The 15,039-nt window shown below is 36.7% G+C and overlaps 1 protein-coding gene across 1 annotated transcript in view; it reads left to right on the top strand.

The window, feature by feature from the left end:
* TMPRSS15 (transmembrane serine protease 15) overlaps positions 1-12,085 on the top strand; it is a 116,775-nt gene extending 104,690 nt beyond the window's left edge. Inside the window, exons 23-26 of the mRNA XM_059388380.1 lie at positions 2,531-2,712; positions 3,957-4,052; positions 7,198-7,337; positions 11,930-12,085. Coding sequence (XP_059244363.1) covers positions 2,531-2,712; positions 3,957-4,052; positions 7,198-7,337; positions 11,930-12,085 — 574 coding nt within the window. The remainder of the gene's footprint in view (positions 1-2,530; positions 2,713-3,956; positions 4,053-7,197; positions 7,338-11,929) is intronic.
* The last annotated feature ends 2,954 nt before the right edge of the window (positions 12,086-15,039 follow it).

The following is a 15,039-nucleotide window of genomic DNA, read 5'->3' as shown; positions in this document are numbered from 1 at the left end:
GAGATTACTGCCTATGTTCTCCTCTAGGATTCTGATGGATTCCTGTCTCACATTGAGGTCTTTTATCCATTTTGAGTTTATCTTTGTGTACAGTGTAAGAGAATGGTCGAGTTTCATTCTTCTACATATAGCTGCTCAGTTTTCCCAGCACCATTTATTGAAGAGACTGTCTTTTTTCCACTGTATATTTTTTCCTGTTTTGTTGAAGATTATTTGACCATAGAGTTGAGGGTCCATATCTGGGCTCTCTACTCTGTTCCACTGGTCTATGTGTCTGTTTTTAGGCCAGTACCATGCTGTCTTGGTAATCACAGCTTTGTAATAAAGCTTGATATCAGGTAACGTGATGCCCCCCATTTTATTTTTGTTTTTCAACATTTCCTTAGCGATTCGGGGTCTCTTCTGATTCCATACAAATTTTTGGATTATTTGCTCCAGTTCTTTGAAGAATACTAGTGGAATTTTGATCAGAATAGCATTGAAAGTATAGATTGCTCTAGGAAGTATAGACATTTTAACAATGTTTATTCTTCCGATCCAAGAGCATGGCATGGTCTTCCATCCTTTTGTGTCTTCTTCAATTTCTTTCATGAGTGTTCTGTAGTTCCTCGAGTACAGATCCTTTACCTCTTCGGTTAGGTTTATTCCCAGGTATCTTATGGTTCTTGGTGCTATAGTAAATGGAATCGATTCTCTAATTTCTCTTTCTGTATTTTCATGATTAGTGTATAAGAAAGCCACTGATTTCAGTACATTGACTTTGTATCCTGCCACGTTGCTGAATTGTTGTATGAGTTCTAGTAGTTTGGGGGTGGAGTCTTTTGTGTTTTCCATATAAAGAATCATGTCATCTGTGAAGAGAGAGAGTTTGACTTCTTCATTACTAATTTGGATACCTTTTATTTCTCTTTGTTGTCTGATTGCTGTTGCTAGGACTTCTAATACTATGTTGAACAAGAGTGGTGAGCGTGGGCTAGATGGTCCTAGTTCAAGTCTCTGCCCCACCACTTAAAACTACCAGCATCCAGGTTGTTCTCAATGTAAAATCCATAGCACGGTGGCAAAAGCAAAGAGTTGATGCAAAGTAGTGCCCTTGCCACGAAATAGGCTCTCTGTAAATGGGTCTTACTCTCTTCTATAAAGCATGTCGATAAGTTTCCTCTGATTTTAATGCAGTGTGGTTATCGGTGGATGTCTCCTGGATGCTTAGACATTCCCTGACTTTATTGATGCCGGTGACTCGATCAAACACGATCCTTTGTTTAATTTCAACAAAGTAATGGATAGGTAAAAAGATAAACAAATGGACTGGAAATAACTTCATTCCTTTTGTGTATTTGTAGGTGACCTGGATTCTAACAAGTTGAAAGACCCCATTAAATGAGGCATTTGTAACGATTAAGAATTAGATCACTAGCTCTTCTAAAATAGCAGTTATTGAATTTTGACTGCATTGTGAATATGGCTTAATTGGCTTAATTCCAGCTGTCCACTAGTAGTTTCTTGGTGTGATGATGTTTCAGGCCAAAAGCACAGCTGGAAGTCCCTGCACACTTTCAAATTATCATTTAATCTGCCTAGAACACAAATGTTATCCTTTACCAATTCATTATCAAGGACCAACATTATGTGTGGAAAATTATTCAAGTTCATTGAATATGAAAATTACTCGAGTTGGTACATCAGATTATAAATATAATAGGTTTTATTGCTTGTCTTAACTTTGTGTGAATTCAATAACCCCCTAAATAGGAGAACTCCTGAACCTCCTTACTGCTGGCTGGGGCTTTCTGCAGAGACCCTAGACCAAGATACAATCTCCACAGTGGAATGGGGTCTCAGGCAGTGGTTCTCTAACTAGGCCATACAGTAGGATAAACTTGGAGATTTAATTTTAAAATGGAGATTTAATTTAAAAATTTAAAAAACCTAGATTTTTGAAGTCCCCTCTCTCCATTCCAGACTCATTAAATCAGAGATAGAGAAGGGGAAGCAGGTTACACTGTTATTTACAAGAACTCCTCGTGATTCTAATGTGAAACTGAAGTTTTGAAACTCAATCTAGAACTAGAGGTCAAGAGATGATCTAAGGGAAGTGATAGAAATGAGCACTAGTTAGGGTTCTTTCTGTGATCTAACCAGAAGAATAAAAAATTAAAGGAAATGTTTTTAAAGAAGAATCATTCAGAGAAATTCAAGAATATTTTAGGATGGGCACACATAGTTCTGGAATATCTACTATGAGCAGCATCTTTAGAAAGTAACAATGGTGGGGGCACCTGGGTGTCTCAGTGGGTTAAGCCTCTGCCTTCGGCTTGGGTCGTGGTCTCAGGGTCCTGGGATCAAGCCCCGCCTGGGGCTCTCTGCTCTCTGCTGAGCAGAGAGCCTGTCCCCAACCCCCCCCGCCTCTGCCTGCCTCTCTGCCTACTTGTGATCTCTCTCTCTGTAAAATAAATAAATAAAATATTTTTTAAAAAAGGTAACAATGGTGGATGGAGGGTTTCTTACACATCTTTTTCATTATCTTCAGGAGGAATTTAGAGCCATCCAAGTGGGAAGCAGTCCTAGGCCTGCATATGACATCAAATCTGACTTCTCCTCAAATAGTAACTCGATTTATAGATCAAATCGTCATAAACCCTCATTATAATAAACGGACAAAGGACAGTGACCTCGCCATGATGCACCTTGAATTTAAAGTGAATTACACAGGTAAAAGACATCAGTTTTAGTCATCCCATCTGGTGAAATCAATTCAAAATTAGATTTGAAGTATTATCAGTACCAACAAATTAATAATCCATGAAGGTTGGATAATTTGTTATAGAAATCATTATAATTTAAGTGGAATTGGGGAATGGAGCAAAACATATTCAATTATCTTCATCAAGTGTTTGAATACAACATTCTAGAAAGTTGGCCAGCAGAATAAAATATTCTGAGCCCCCTGTAAATAGTGAACTCAAAGGAGCAGCATAGAGAAAATAAGTCATGTTCCAATGCATGCCTTCTGTATTTCTCATGTGGAAGAAAGCCAGGTCCATCTACCACAAAGGGCAGAATAGGACAAACTGAGAGAAGAGCATATACTCTAGAATGAAGTTTTTAAAGGCAATTCAATAATATTAATAGAATGGCAGTTGGAAGACTTTCTCCAAATACCTAGGTGATGTGCAAGAAATCACCTAATGGAGTGAACGTTATCCTGAAGGGCTCTACCCAACTCCATCCTTTACTCCGAAGACTTCCAACCCCTGGTGAGGATAAAATGCTGCCATTTCTGGGTTCTCATGGAATTTGGTGTACACATGTCTTAGAGCACTTATCAAAGGCAGACTATTACTGGATTAATTAGGTAGCCTAATCCTTGAGGGTAAGCACCCTATCTTACTCATTTTTGTGTCTGCCCTGGGTCTTAAGTGTAGTGGGCGCTTAATAAATGGCAGGCAGCTTGTAAATTGTTGGAGAAAGGCTTTAAAAGTCAGTGACCAATGCCGATGCTTCCATAAGTGCACTGTAAAACAATCACCTAAAAGCTTTTTTAATGTGGAGATAATTGAGGAAAATCAAAAAATCTTCAGAACATTTGTTCGAGTGTCTTTTAATTGGCCCTGAAGAACAGCCTTCCCAAGATTTTCACACAGCTGACACGGTAAATAGCATGATTACTTAAAATCAAATAAAAATGATCAACTCTAAAACTAAGACATTGTTTACATTCTTAAAGTGTAATTAGGAGACAATGTAGAAAAGGATCCCAAAAGACCACCGGGGTTACCTAGTCCATTGTCAAAAAGTACTGCCCTGAGATGCTTCTTTCCTCTGAGACTGATGTCTAAAAAATGTTCAAGCAGCATAAAACAGAAATACAAGTGTTTTAGATAAAATGTTGAAAATAATTGATTTTTAAAACTTGTTAGAAATGGTGTTTGTCTGTTTGTGTTTTGTTTTTCCAGATTATATACAACCTATTTGTTTACCAGAAGAAAATCAGGTTTTTCCTCCAGGAAGAATTTGTTCCATTGCTGGCTGGGGGAGGATTATACATCAAGGTAAATCATCAGACTCAATAAAAGGAAAATGCCTACTTATAAGAAGGATGCTATTGCACTATCCTGTGAATATTTTCAACATCTTTTGCAATAGCTCTTAAAAGCACTGTCTGACTTAAATTCATATGCTATACTCCTTATTGGAGGAGAGTTCAAGCATCCCCCAAACTTCGCACCTGATTTTGGTATTATGAAAATTACTATGATAAAGAGAAAAGATATATCTGTTTAAGTGAATATTACAAACATTACAAAATTTATTTTTGTAAAGCATCTGGATAAAGTTTGATCAAAAGCCAAATTATTACCTGTTACATTTTTCAAATCAGTAAAACTATCTTTATCACATAAAGTCCTTACACTCCCATTCCCTAAAAAATGAGAAGGGAATCCCCTTTAACTTCACCATGCTGAGTGAGCCTACTCAGATGTGGCACAAATCTTACAGTAAAGACTATAAATTCAGCGGTTAGCATTATTTAACAGTATGTTTTCCAAACACATAAAAAATGCATATTAAAACTAACCAAACGTAATTTTTTTTTTTTTTTTTTTTACAAAATCTAGTACTCTGTTCTCTCTTAATGTAACTACAAGGCATGTTGGTTTCAGAATTCCTGATAGAAGGAATAGAAGTCAGTGACTGACTGATAGAAGTTATTCCATCTAGGGCAGAATTTTGACTACCCATTAAAAATTAAGCAAAAAGGAAAGGCACTATATAGTCTGGTGGGAGAACCAGGCCTCTAGAGTCGCAATAGATCATGGCCAAGATATTTAAAAAATCTTTATTACATAAGATGAAAAGCCACAGAATTTTGTGGAAAGGTCAGCTACCAGAAGCAAAACATTCACAATTAAAACTTCCTTTTTATTAACTGAACATAATAAAATTTAAAAAAATACATAAATATTAAAAATAAGTTAAAATACTAAAATATTTTAAAATATTAAGTTGAAATACATAAATATTTAAAATATTCTTAAAAATAAATCAATTAATATTTTTTTTAAAAACCAACAAGAATAATACCCGTCTTCCTTGTAAAAAAAAGGGTGACATTCTAAGTCAAGTCTTTGCCTGATGATTTCAACAGGGTTTCTCCATGGCAATTGCATTATGTCACTGAAATACCTCATGACTGCTCTCCATAAAATGTATTGAAGTCAAAGGCAGTATCTTCTTTTATTTCCTCTGCTTGAAATATGCCATGATTTATTAAATTTGAAATCTAAAGAGTAAGAATGATTCCTAGATAGATATTTTCTCTATCTGACTTCAATTAAAAGACATTTATGGCCACAATGTAGACTCTTCAAAAACAAATTATCCCCTAACAAAATTTAAGGCTCTTTATTCCATAGGAAATGGGTATTTCTTTTGGAACTCAGTAAACTTGGCTCACATTACTTATTGTTACTAAAGATATGCATTTAATTGACTTAAGAAGGGTCTCTAAGAGTGGTCTGGAGTCAAGGAAAATCAGTGTCTGAGATCAATTTCATTTAGGAATAAATGGTCAGATCATGTTTACATACTTCCTGGGCGATGGAAATTTTAACGAATTTTATGAACTTTGTCTTATGATTTCCAGCTACTTAACTGTGTAAAACCCAGATCCCCCCCGCCCCAACTGTTATGAGTATATTATCATAATTAACTAGGAAAACCATGAATACATCATTTACTAGGAAGAAGTGAAGTGATATTAGTCTGTTAAATTAAGGCAGTTAGGAAACTTAAAAGAACTTTATTGATATTTTTATGTATTTTTAATGTGTGTATTCTCAATTATCCTTATGGCAATTGTGGACAAACAAATATTAAATATAAGAACACTGCTCAAATTTTTCTTTACCAAAGAATTGTATCGTATACCCATCCAATCTTTTTTATTCCTTGATGAGCAGTAAAATGGGTTTTGATTTTATAATAGCTTATAATAAAAACTAGAGTCTACCAGCCCATCATTGGTCTTCATAGAATGAGTAACAGTGAGATGCTGAATTCCCTCCTCCATCTTCACGTTTTAAAGTCCAATGTCAAACTTTCAAAGTCATCCAGTGATTAGCCGCTGGAGTCACTGGCACCAGCCGGAAGTTGCCACTTGTGCACATCTCCCAACTCCTGTTCACTGTGACGCTGATACCTTGAGTGTTTACATCACGCAAATGATACGTATTGGGATTTTTTTCCTTGAAAACCTATATTAGACGTTGGCCAACACAGCACTGAATTTTACATATACTGCTTTGCACCTTATATGCATACACACATGTCCATGTACACACACACACACACACAACTTTTTTCCTGTTTAGTGTGTGGATTAAAACTTGGGTGGAAATGAAGTCACTACAGTTTTACAATAACACTGGCTGTCATATGCACTAAGTTATCATCAACTTTCTGCCTCTCTTGTGGAAACACATAGAATTGCTAATTATTAGAAAGTGCTTCTCAGGTGTCTTTTCTGAGGCACTAGACACCTGCGGGCTTCAGATCCCCCTTGGAATGAGTATTTCAGTAAACAGAGTCATGCTTGCAGTAGATGAGTCATTTTGTGAAAAGCGTGGGAGTACACCCTGTTACAGAATGCCTCCTTTCTCTTCAACTGGGTGTGGATGACAAGCTGATTGCCCTTAGACCAGGGCACAGTTCAGCTGAGCTTTGTCTTCTGTTCCGTGTGCACCTGCTCATTCACAGAGTCTCACAAAGTTGCTGAATGCCATTATCAGGGAGCACCTCTTCAGGTGTCAAATGAAAAGCCTCCTGGATTTCAGAGTCATTGCTAATTTCCATAAATGAAACTCCTCGTGTTGGTGGGCTATTTTTCCCCATGAGCAATACCGTAACCATTTAAAATTACTGCAAATTCCTAAAGCCTGTCTAGTCCAATCCCCAATTCCCGTTAGCCCTTGGAAACAAAAGGAGTGCTTTTCTGTTATCCATTTGGCAAAATCCACAGATGGGCTTTATTATGTGCTTTAAAAATACTAAGGTTCAGCATTTAGTTTCACTATCTATGCACACAGTACTCGATAATGAGAGTGAACTGTTGAAATAAATAAGACCGATGGCGGCTCATTCAGGGATGCACGTTGATCCCTTCTGACTGGCGGGTCGTATTTCCATTTTGAACAGGCCCTACTGCAAACATATTGCAAGAAGCCAATGTCCCTCTTCTATCAAATGAGAAATGCCAACAACAGATGCCAGAATATAACATTACAGAAAATATGGTCTGTGCAGGTTATGAAGAAGGAGGAATAGATTCTTGTCGGGTAAGTATGTAAAACTGTTCACTCTACATTTCCAGAAAGCATTGCTCTATAATGATTTTGTGGCTTTGCAATGATTTGGGAGTAAAAAAATCATCAGGCTTTTAACTTCATTTCTTCTTTTACCAAACTGTGACTTTTTAAAATATTTGTGGCCTACTTACATAATATTCCTAGGGTGGATGTGAGCATTAGAAAGAAAACTCATTTTTAAGGAGAAATACTAAGATCAGATAGCTTTAGAGCTGAGGCATAAAATATGACTGTGTGAGAGAGTCAGGTAAGTTATGTAGTGCTGACCCACTGTTGAACTTGGCTAAATCTAATTCTAATTCTTTAAAACCCTATACAGATTTCAAACAAAACACAAAAAAGGGAGTCGGAAGGCCAATTTCACCTATTGGCTTCCAATTTTCAACCCTGGTTTTGAGTCTGGGGCATGGGTTCAGGGATAAGAAATAATTTTCTGCATAAAACCAACCTGGATACCTTGGTTAGAACCCGTTTGTAACTAACCACTTGTAGGAAAGTTAAAAACTAGAACTTACTCAACAGCCTGGCATAAATCTGGACCTGGAGCCCCTACACTAGGATTTTCATCTTATCATTTCTATTTCATTTTAGAGATGTAATCACATGATTTCACTGAATGTCAACATGGCAATATATCTGATGTATCAGGAGTTTTTGACTTACATGATCACCAGAGAAAACTCCTACTCACAAATTACCCTCACTGAAGATAAGAACATGTTATCACTTGAAATAATGTAGCCATCTATTAGTGCCATGAAATCCACATGCAGTCAACAAATAAAAGATAAATTCTGCCAAATCTTAGAATTATTGTTCATTTTTAGGTGCAGTGTGGAGTAGTCACGAAAGCATAGACTCTGGGCTCAGACTAGTCTTATTTATTATTATTATTATTTTAAGATTTTATTTATTTGACAGAGAGAGCCAGTGAGAGCAGGAACACAAGCAGGGGGAGTGGGAAAGGAAGAAGCAGACTTCCTGCCAACCAGGGATCCCGATGCAGGGCTCCATCCCAGGACCCTGGGATGGTGACCTGAGCCTAAGGCAGATGCTTAATGACTGAGTCACCCAGGCACCCCTCTCAGACTACTCTTATGTTACCCTTGCCTAAATACTTATGGGTGAGACTTTGGGCAAGTCACTTAAGTTTTATTTAGAGGTTTAAAAATCAGGTAATACGTAGAAGGCATTTAAATAAGCACTGAAAATATTAACAGTTTTCCCTATGAGACTTTAGAAATAAATCTTCTAGCATGTTTTCTGTATTTGAAAATTAATAAGATGTTGATGCCTTAACATCTGCTGGATTAGATTAAACCTGATAGCAGTAATGAACAAAGTAATAATTTACAAATGTGGACACAGCCATTTGTACCATGGGAAAATCTTTCACTGTTAAAATGCAGATAACTTGTTATATATACTAACATCTATGTCAACGTAATTCGACTTCATACAAGAATTTTTTAACAGACACTTAACCAGATGAATCTTTATATGTATGCTCTAGTTAAATCAGTGTCTCAAATCCTGTTAAACTTTCAGCCTAGTTTTTCATCTATTCTGTATTGTTGAACATTTTCAAATTCAAGACAAATAAGATAGCTTTCTTCTTGCTTAAAATTTATCTCTGGATCTTAAACGTTCCTTTTAAAATGAAAAGCATGCTAAAGGTAATATATATTGCCACTTAGAGGAAGATTTATAGAATTATTGTTCAGGAGGGAAATCAGCTGTACAACTTCAATTACAGTTAATGGGGGTTGTGTGGCAGGTGCCTCATGCACGAGGTAGAAAATATGACCATGAATGCTACTGGTATTAGAGTTACATTAAGCCAGTCACTCGTGCCAGATCTCTCAAATCTTATGTTTGGGTCTAATTTCTAGACTAAGTATGTTATTCATTCGCAAGTAGGAACATCTCCACACAGGGCAGGATCTGATGTAATATGTTATCATGATTGAGTGATCCATAGTATAGAGGGTCACATGATCTTTGTTCATCTTTAATACTATTTTATACAAAAGGACTAGCTGATTAAATAAGAATATCTTTAAAATTATGGATATGCTACAACTGATACATCAGTTGAATGAGCTCTTTTGAAACATTATTTTTCCCTTTACGGTGGCAAAGGATTGGCCTTATTAGTTATTCATACATTCTTTTTTTTTTTTTAAAGATTTTATTTATTTGACAGATAGAGATCACAATTAGGCAGAGAGGCAGGCAGAGAGAGAGGGGGAAGCAGGCTCCCTGCTGAGCAGAGAGCCTGATGCGGGGCTCAATCCCAGCATCCTGGGATCATGACTTGAGCCGAAGGCAGAGGCTTAACCCACTGAGCCACCCAGGCGCCCCAGCATTCATACATTCTTAAATATCTTCTGGCTTGCCAAAAGCTTGCATGTGTGGGGTGGTTATCCAGATTTTGAGGCCTCACAAGTGGCTGTAGAAGTCCCCTCTATATAGGACAAAGTGAACTACACAAAAAGCAAACTCATTTTGCTAGCTATGTAGACCTTTGTTCTATTCCAGTGGTGTTCCAAGATGGCCTCCAGCCCAGCAGCTCAGCAGCACCTAAGAACCTATTCTAGGAACAAATTCTCAGGCCCCAGCAAAGACCTGATGAGTCAGCAACTCTAACCCTGGGACCCAGTAATATGTGTTTTAGCATACTAAAACCACTGGTATGACAACATAAATTTTAGGTTGATACTTCATGGTCTGGACATTCACTTATATTTTTGAAGTCCACACTTCCACCATCTCTGAGATGGTGGAAGAAGAGAAAGTCTTCCTTGAACAAATCAGCAAATTAAGGCATGAAGTTATGTAACAGAACTGAAATGGTAGAGTTAGATGAGTGAAGTGTCAGTCCCATGTGTAATAGGTCTCCAGCCATACAGACAACCCAACTGTTGGGCATCAAGCCTCCCTGTGGATTGTTTGAATATCTGCAAATGATCCAACACATGTTGGGCAACTTAACAACCTGTTCATGGAGTCAATGTCTAGATTCTATTTTTTTTTTTTAACCAAAGGGCTTCTTTTCAAAATACCCAAACAGTTGAGGTTTATTTTTAATAATCTCTGAGTCTGTATTAAGGATATTAAGGATGTTATCCTTAACCATCTCATAAATAATTCTGGACCCAAATTATAAATTATGGGTTTAGGATATAGAAATAAAAATCACATTCCCTGCCTTCAAACACATTTGTTACATTTAGAAAAGAGGTAACCTATGTTGCCAGTGCAATTTCTTTTCCTCTGTACCCAAGCAAGAAAAGGTACTTTTATACACCACATTTTTTCCCCTTAAACATGGTCCCAAAGATAATAAAGAATCAAGACAAAAAGTCTCTCAGGATATTTTTCAACACAAACTCAGGTTGAAATATTCTATTGTACCAGGGATTGCAACCAAAGTACACAAGACTTGAAATTCCTTCATAAATATAAAAAAAAGATTGAAAATTTTGCACAATAACTGTAAGAGAAATATCTGCCAATGCCATTATTAAGTAATGGTATGATAAATTTGCGTTATGTTCTTTTGCATTACATACAAATACTCAAGCAAATGAAATATATGAAATTAACTCTAGCAGAAGCTGTTATAATTAATATTTTCAAAAATTAAATAATTATTCATCAGTTAAAATCTGTGAAAATACGTGTGCTTACCATAATTTATATCCTTGACATACCTATTCCCATTGAAATGTTAAGATTTTTTTCAAATATGATTGTCTAATGACAAAAAGTTAATGCTACCTAAAAAAACTGAAATCAACTTTCTGTGGGAGTTTTTAATTTCTTTAACACACAGCGTGGAATAAGTGTCTTTTCTGCAAAGCCTCTCCCAGTTCTTAGAACATACTTCTTTTTGTTCCATTTTTTGTTTCAAGTTTTTATTTAAACTCCGTTTGGTTAACATATAGTGTGATATTAGTTCAGGATTAGAATCTAGTGATTCATCACTTCCATACAACACCCAGTGCTCATCACAACAAATGCCCTCCTTAATCCCCATCACCCTTAATCCCCATGCCCCCACTAAGCTCCCCTCCAGCAACCCTCAGTTCTCTGTAGTTGAGTCTGTTTTATGGTTTGCCTCTCTTTTTTTCTCCCTTATGTTCATCTCTTGTTTATTAAATTCCACATAAGAGTGGAACCATATCATACCTCTTTTAATAAAATTATCAGCTTTTAGTATATATTTTGGTTGGAATTCTTCTCTTAGTTGTGCCTTAGAGAATTTCTTAATGCCTATCAAAATGCCATAATGAAAGTAAGGAAAGTTTTGCTATAAAAGTGCTTTATGAAGAGTTACATGCAAATTATGTTTTAGTTGTCAAGAGTTTCTCTGTGTCCTTTCTGAGCAGCCAAAAGTTCTCATTCTTAATGGAGAGTGCTGGTGAAGAGATATACAAATGACTTGCAATTAAATCATATTTTGCTCTTTAGTTTTGAATTGATGCTAAAAAATAACCTTAGATGTTTATGCCAGTTGACAACACATCTACAATTTTCTTTTGCAATTTTCTCTTTAGGGGGATTCAGGAGGACCATTAATGTGCCAAGAAAACAACAGGTGGTTCCTGGCTGGTGTGACATCATTTGGATACCAGTGTGGACTGCCTAATCGTCCAGGAGTGTATGCCCGGGTCCTGAGGTTCACAGAATGGATACAAAGTTTTCTACAGTGAAGTGTTTCCTAAACCAACATGAAAGTCATGCTGTTTTCCCATTTCACTTGAAGGATCATGGAAGTTGAGACTTTTATCAAAATGAGTTCTAAGAGAGTTTATTCTTACCTAAGTCACTGAATACTGAAGGGTGAGGGCAAACACACACAAAAAATAATACCATACAAAATAAACTAACACTCTTTGATTTCATTGTGATCAGCTAATCTTTCACAGAGGTCCTTTTCCTTGTTTTTAATCATTTTTATCAAATTCTCTCATTCAAAGGAATGCTATTGTAAAACATATACCATATACTTAAACTTCGGCAAAATTAGGAAGAGAGGTGAAGTAAACTGTTTTGCACAGTGTGTTGTTATTTGAAGTAAACTGCTATAAATGATCTAGTTTCAGAATCTCAGTATTCTTTCCACTTTTCTATCATTTGCATTTTCAATTCATCTTGAGCATATCCTTAATATTTTCCCCACTCATTAAAAATACGTATTTTAAGTTCATGTCACAGAGAACTAAATTGATTGCACAGCACTCTCAAGCTAATTAAATAGCAAAAAGCATAAGTCTCTGTATCAACCTTATATCAAAAAGAGGAGTAAATTAACTGTTATTGTCATTCTGTTATTGGCTCATTTTTTATCTGCATTAATAATACCATCTATTTATTTCGAGTTAATATTTTTTAACTTTCCAAAAAGTAATCAGACATATCAAAAAAATGCAATTATTTCAAATGGTTTTTTTTTAATCTATGTTTTACAGTGAATGTTTTTAACATGTGCAAAAGTTACTTAGACACAGCTGAATCACCCATTAGAAGGTCAAAAATGTGGAATAAATGAATTTGCCTCACTGCTTTAATCTCTTGGATCATCTCCAGAGTAAGTGCAAACTTCAGTTTAGCTTACCACACAAAAATCTATTGATTTATTTGGGAAGACAAAATTTACACCTACTTAACACACACACACACACACACACACACACATAATTGTATGGGTCTATATGGTCCAAAGTAATATAAGAAAGAGTAAGGTTTAAAGGCGTATAGACTGGGCCTATGGAAGAAGCCACATAATTTGGGCTACATCTGAAAGGAATGACTATGATTGATGTATTGAAGAGGCATGAGGACCAGGGGTAGGGGTTCAGGGAAGTTCAGGGATTGAGGATAGTAGATAATCACATGTTGCTGTACCAAAAGTCTCTCTCTCTGGGGAACAGAGAAAGGGAAAACAATATCATATAAGAAAGTGTGGCCAGATAATTGGGCACTACAAAATCCTGGTAAACATTTGTGGTATTTAGTCTTGGACAAAAATTAGGAGTCCTCGAATGCACTACTCTTTTTAAGACCTTTCCAATGATTTGATCTTAAGAGTAGTTAGAAAGGATGAACAAAGTAGTTAGGATGTATTGTTTGATTTTACTACCTGGATATTGTCCACGATTCACCTGCATTTCCAGACACACACATGTGAATATACAAACACACCAGATACACAAGGTACCAAGTACTTCTTTTCATTTTTCAGAGGTCAGCAAAAAGTTTAAGAAACCTTAAGGACAGTCTCACTGTCACCGTCTCACAAAAGGGAAGTTGACTGTATGGGTTTAGAAACAGATACCAGAAGAGTTTTACAGGCGTGGATCAAGACAACAGGCAAAACCACGGCCCTCCCCCATTGCCTTGCCTCTCCGGCCATGCAGCTGTTGTGGTATAGTCATGGGTGGCCAGACTACGGGGAAAGCACTGTCTCCTGTCCCTTAAGACCCAACTGAAGGAAGAAACACATGGTAGGACCTTGGAGGGAAGATGGAGATCCCAGCAATGATGGGAAACCAAGTAGGGAAAGGAAGTGCTACATGTGTCAGATTGGACCTTAGAATGCAGCTGCTGCCTCCTTCAGTCTCTAAGCAGGTGAAAGGGTGCCAGCACCCACTCATTTCTATTTGTCTCGAAGTTTTGCCAACCAACTTTAGTTGTGAATTGCCTTCATAAAAGCTCTTTATTTTCCAGTTTAAATGGCTAACCAGGGGAAAGTTGAGGTTTAAAACGCTCTATAACCCCAACTTCCATTCATACCCTTCTTCAATAGTCGTTTGTCTTCCTCTTCATGTACAGATGCAAAACCTCTATTTTGTTCACTTAAAAGATTTAGACAATATCCATGGTCATTCTTCAGAAACAAGAACTTTTTATTTACTTAAAAGGAACACAGGAACATTTGAAGACCCGAGAGTTACAAGTCTCAAGAAGCCACAAGCATTGAAGAAACTAGAGAAGATAAGACAAGAGGAGCCACAGTTCACTCTCTCAGGCAAACCCTCAACACGAACCCAGGATCGCCAATGCCCTCCAACCCATGTTCACAGTAATTCATAGTTTCTCTCCTTGGTGAATTATCTGTGTGCTGTGCTTACCCCGACACTGATGGTGACAATGCATCTGGTCTCACCAAACAGATGAGACTATTTTACAGCTGATAGAGGCTGAGCAGAGCTATGGGAAAACCTTAAGCATACTCCACAGCCATCTGCTTCCAGTGTTAATCCCCACCCTCCAACAACCATCTTTGTTTTGTCGGCAAGGGAGGGACCAAACTGATTCCAGAACCCTCAGAGAACTACTTGTGGTTATATAGGCAACATGTGAAGACATGATTTATATTGTGTATGCCACTTTTGTTTTGCTCTAGACTGAGTGTAATATTGTTGATACGGCTATTAACAAAGTTATTACAAAATCTGTTGAATTTTAAACTAAAAACAACTGTAAGGCACATGTCTTGCACAATTGAAATTAGACAATTCTTGCCTCTAAGTAAAATATTTGAGTAAATTTACACCACAGTTACTGAAATAGCTTCTTATTTCTGAAGAGATTTCCTAAACATTGACCCCAGAACAGAGAAACTGAAAGAAGATGAACCACTTCTATAAAAGAAACTTTTTCT

Source organism: Mustela nigripes, chromosome 2 (genome assembly GCF_022355385.1).
Source record: "Mustela nigripes isolate SB6536 chromosome 2, MUSNIG.SB6536, whole genome shotgun sequence".
NCBI classification, from domain to species: domain Eukaryota; kingdom Metazoa; phylum Chordata; class Mammalia; order Carnivora; family Mustelidae; genus Mustela; species Mustela nigripes.
The sequence above is the reverse complement of the archived record's forward strand: the minus strand, read 5'-3'. Positions and strand labels throughout refer to the sequence as shown.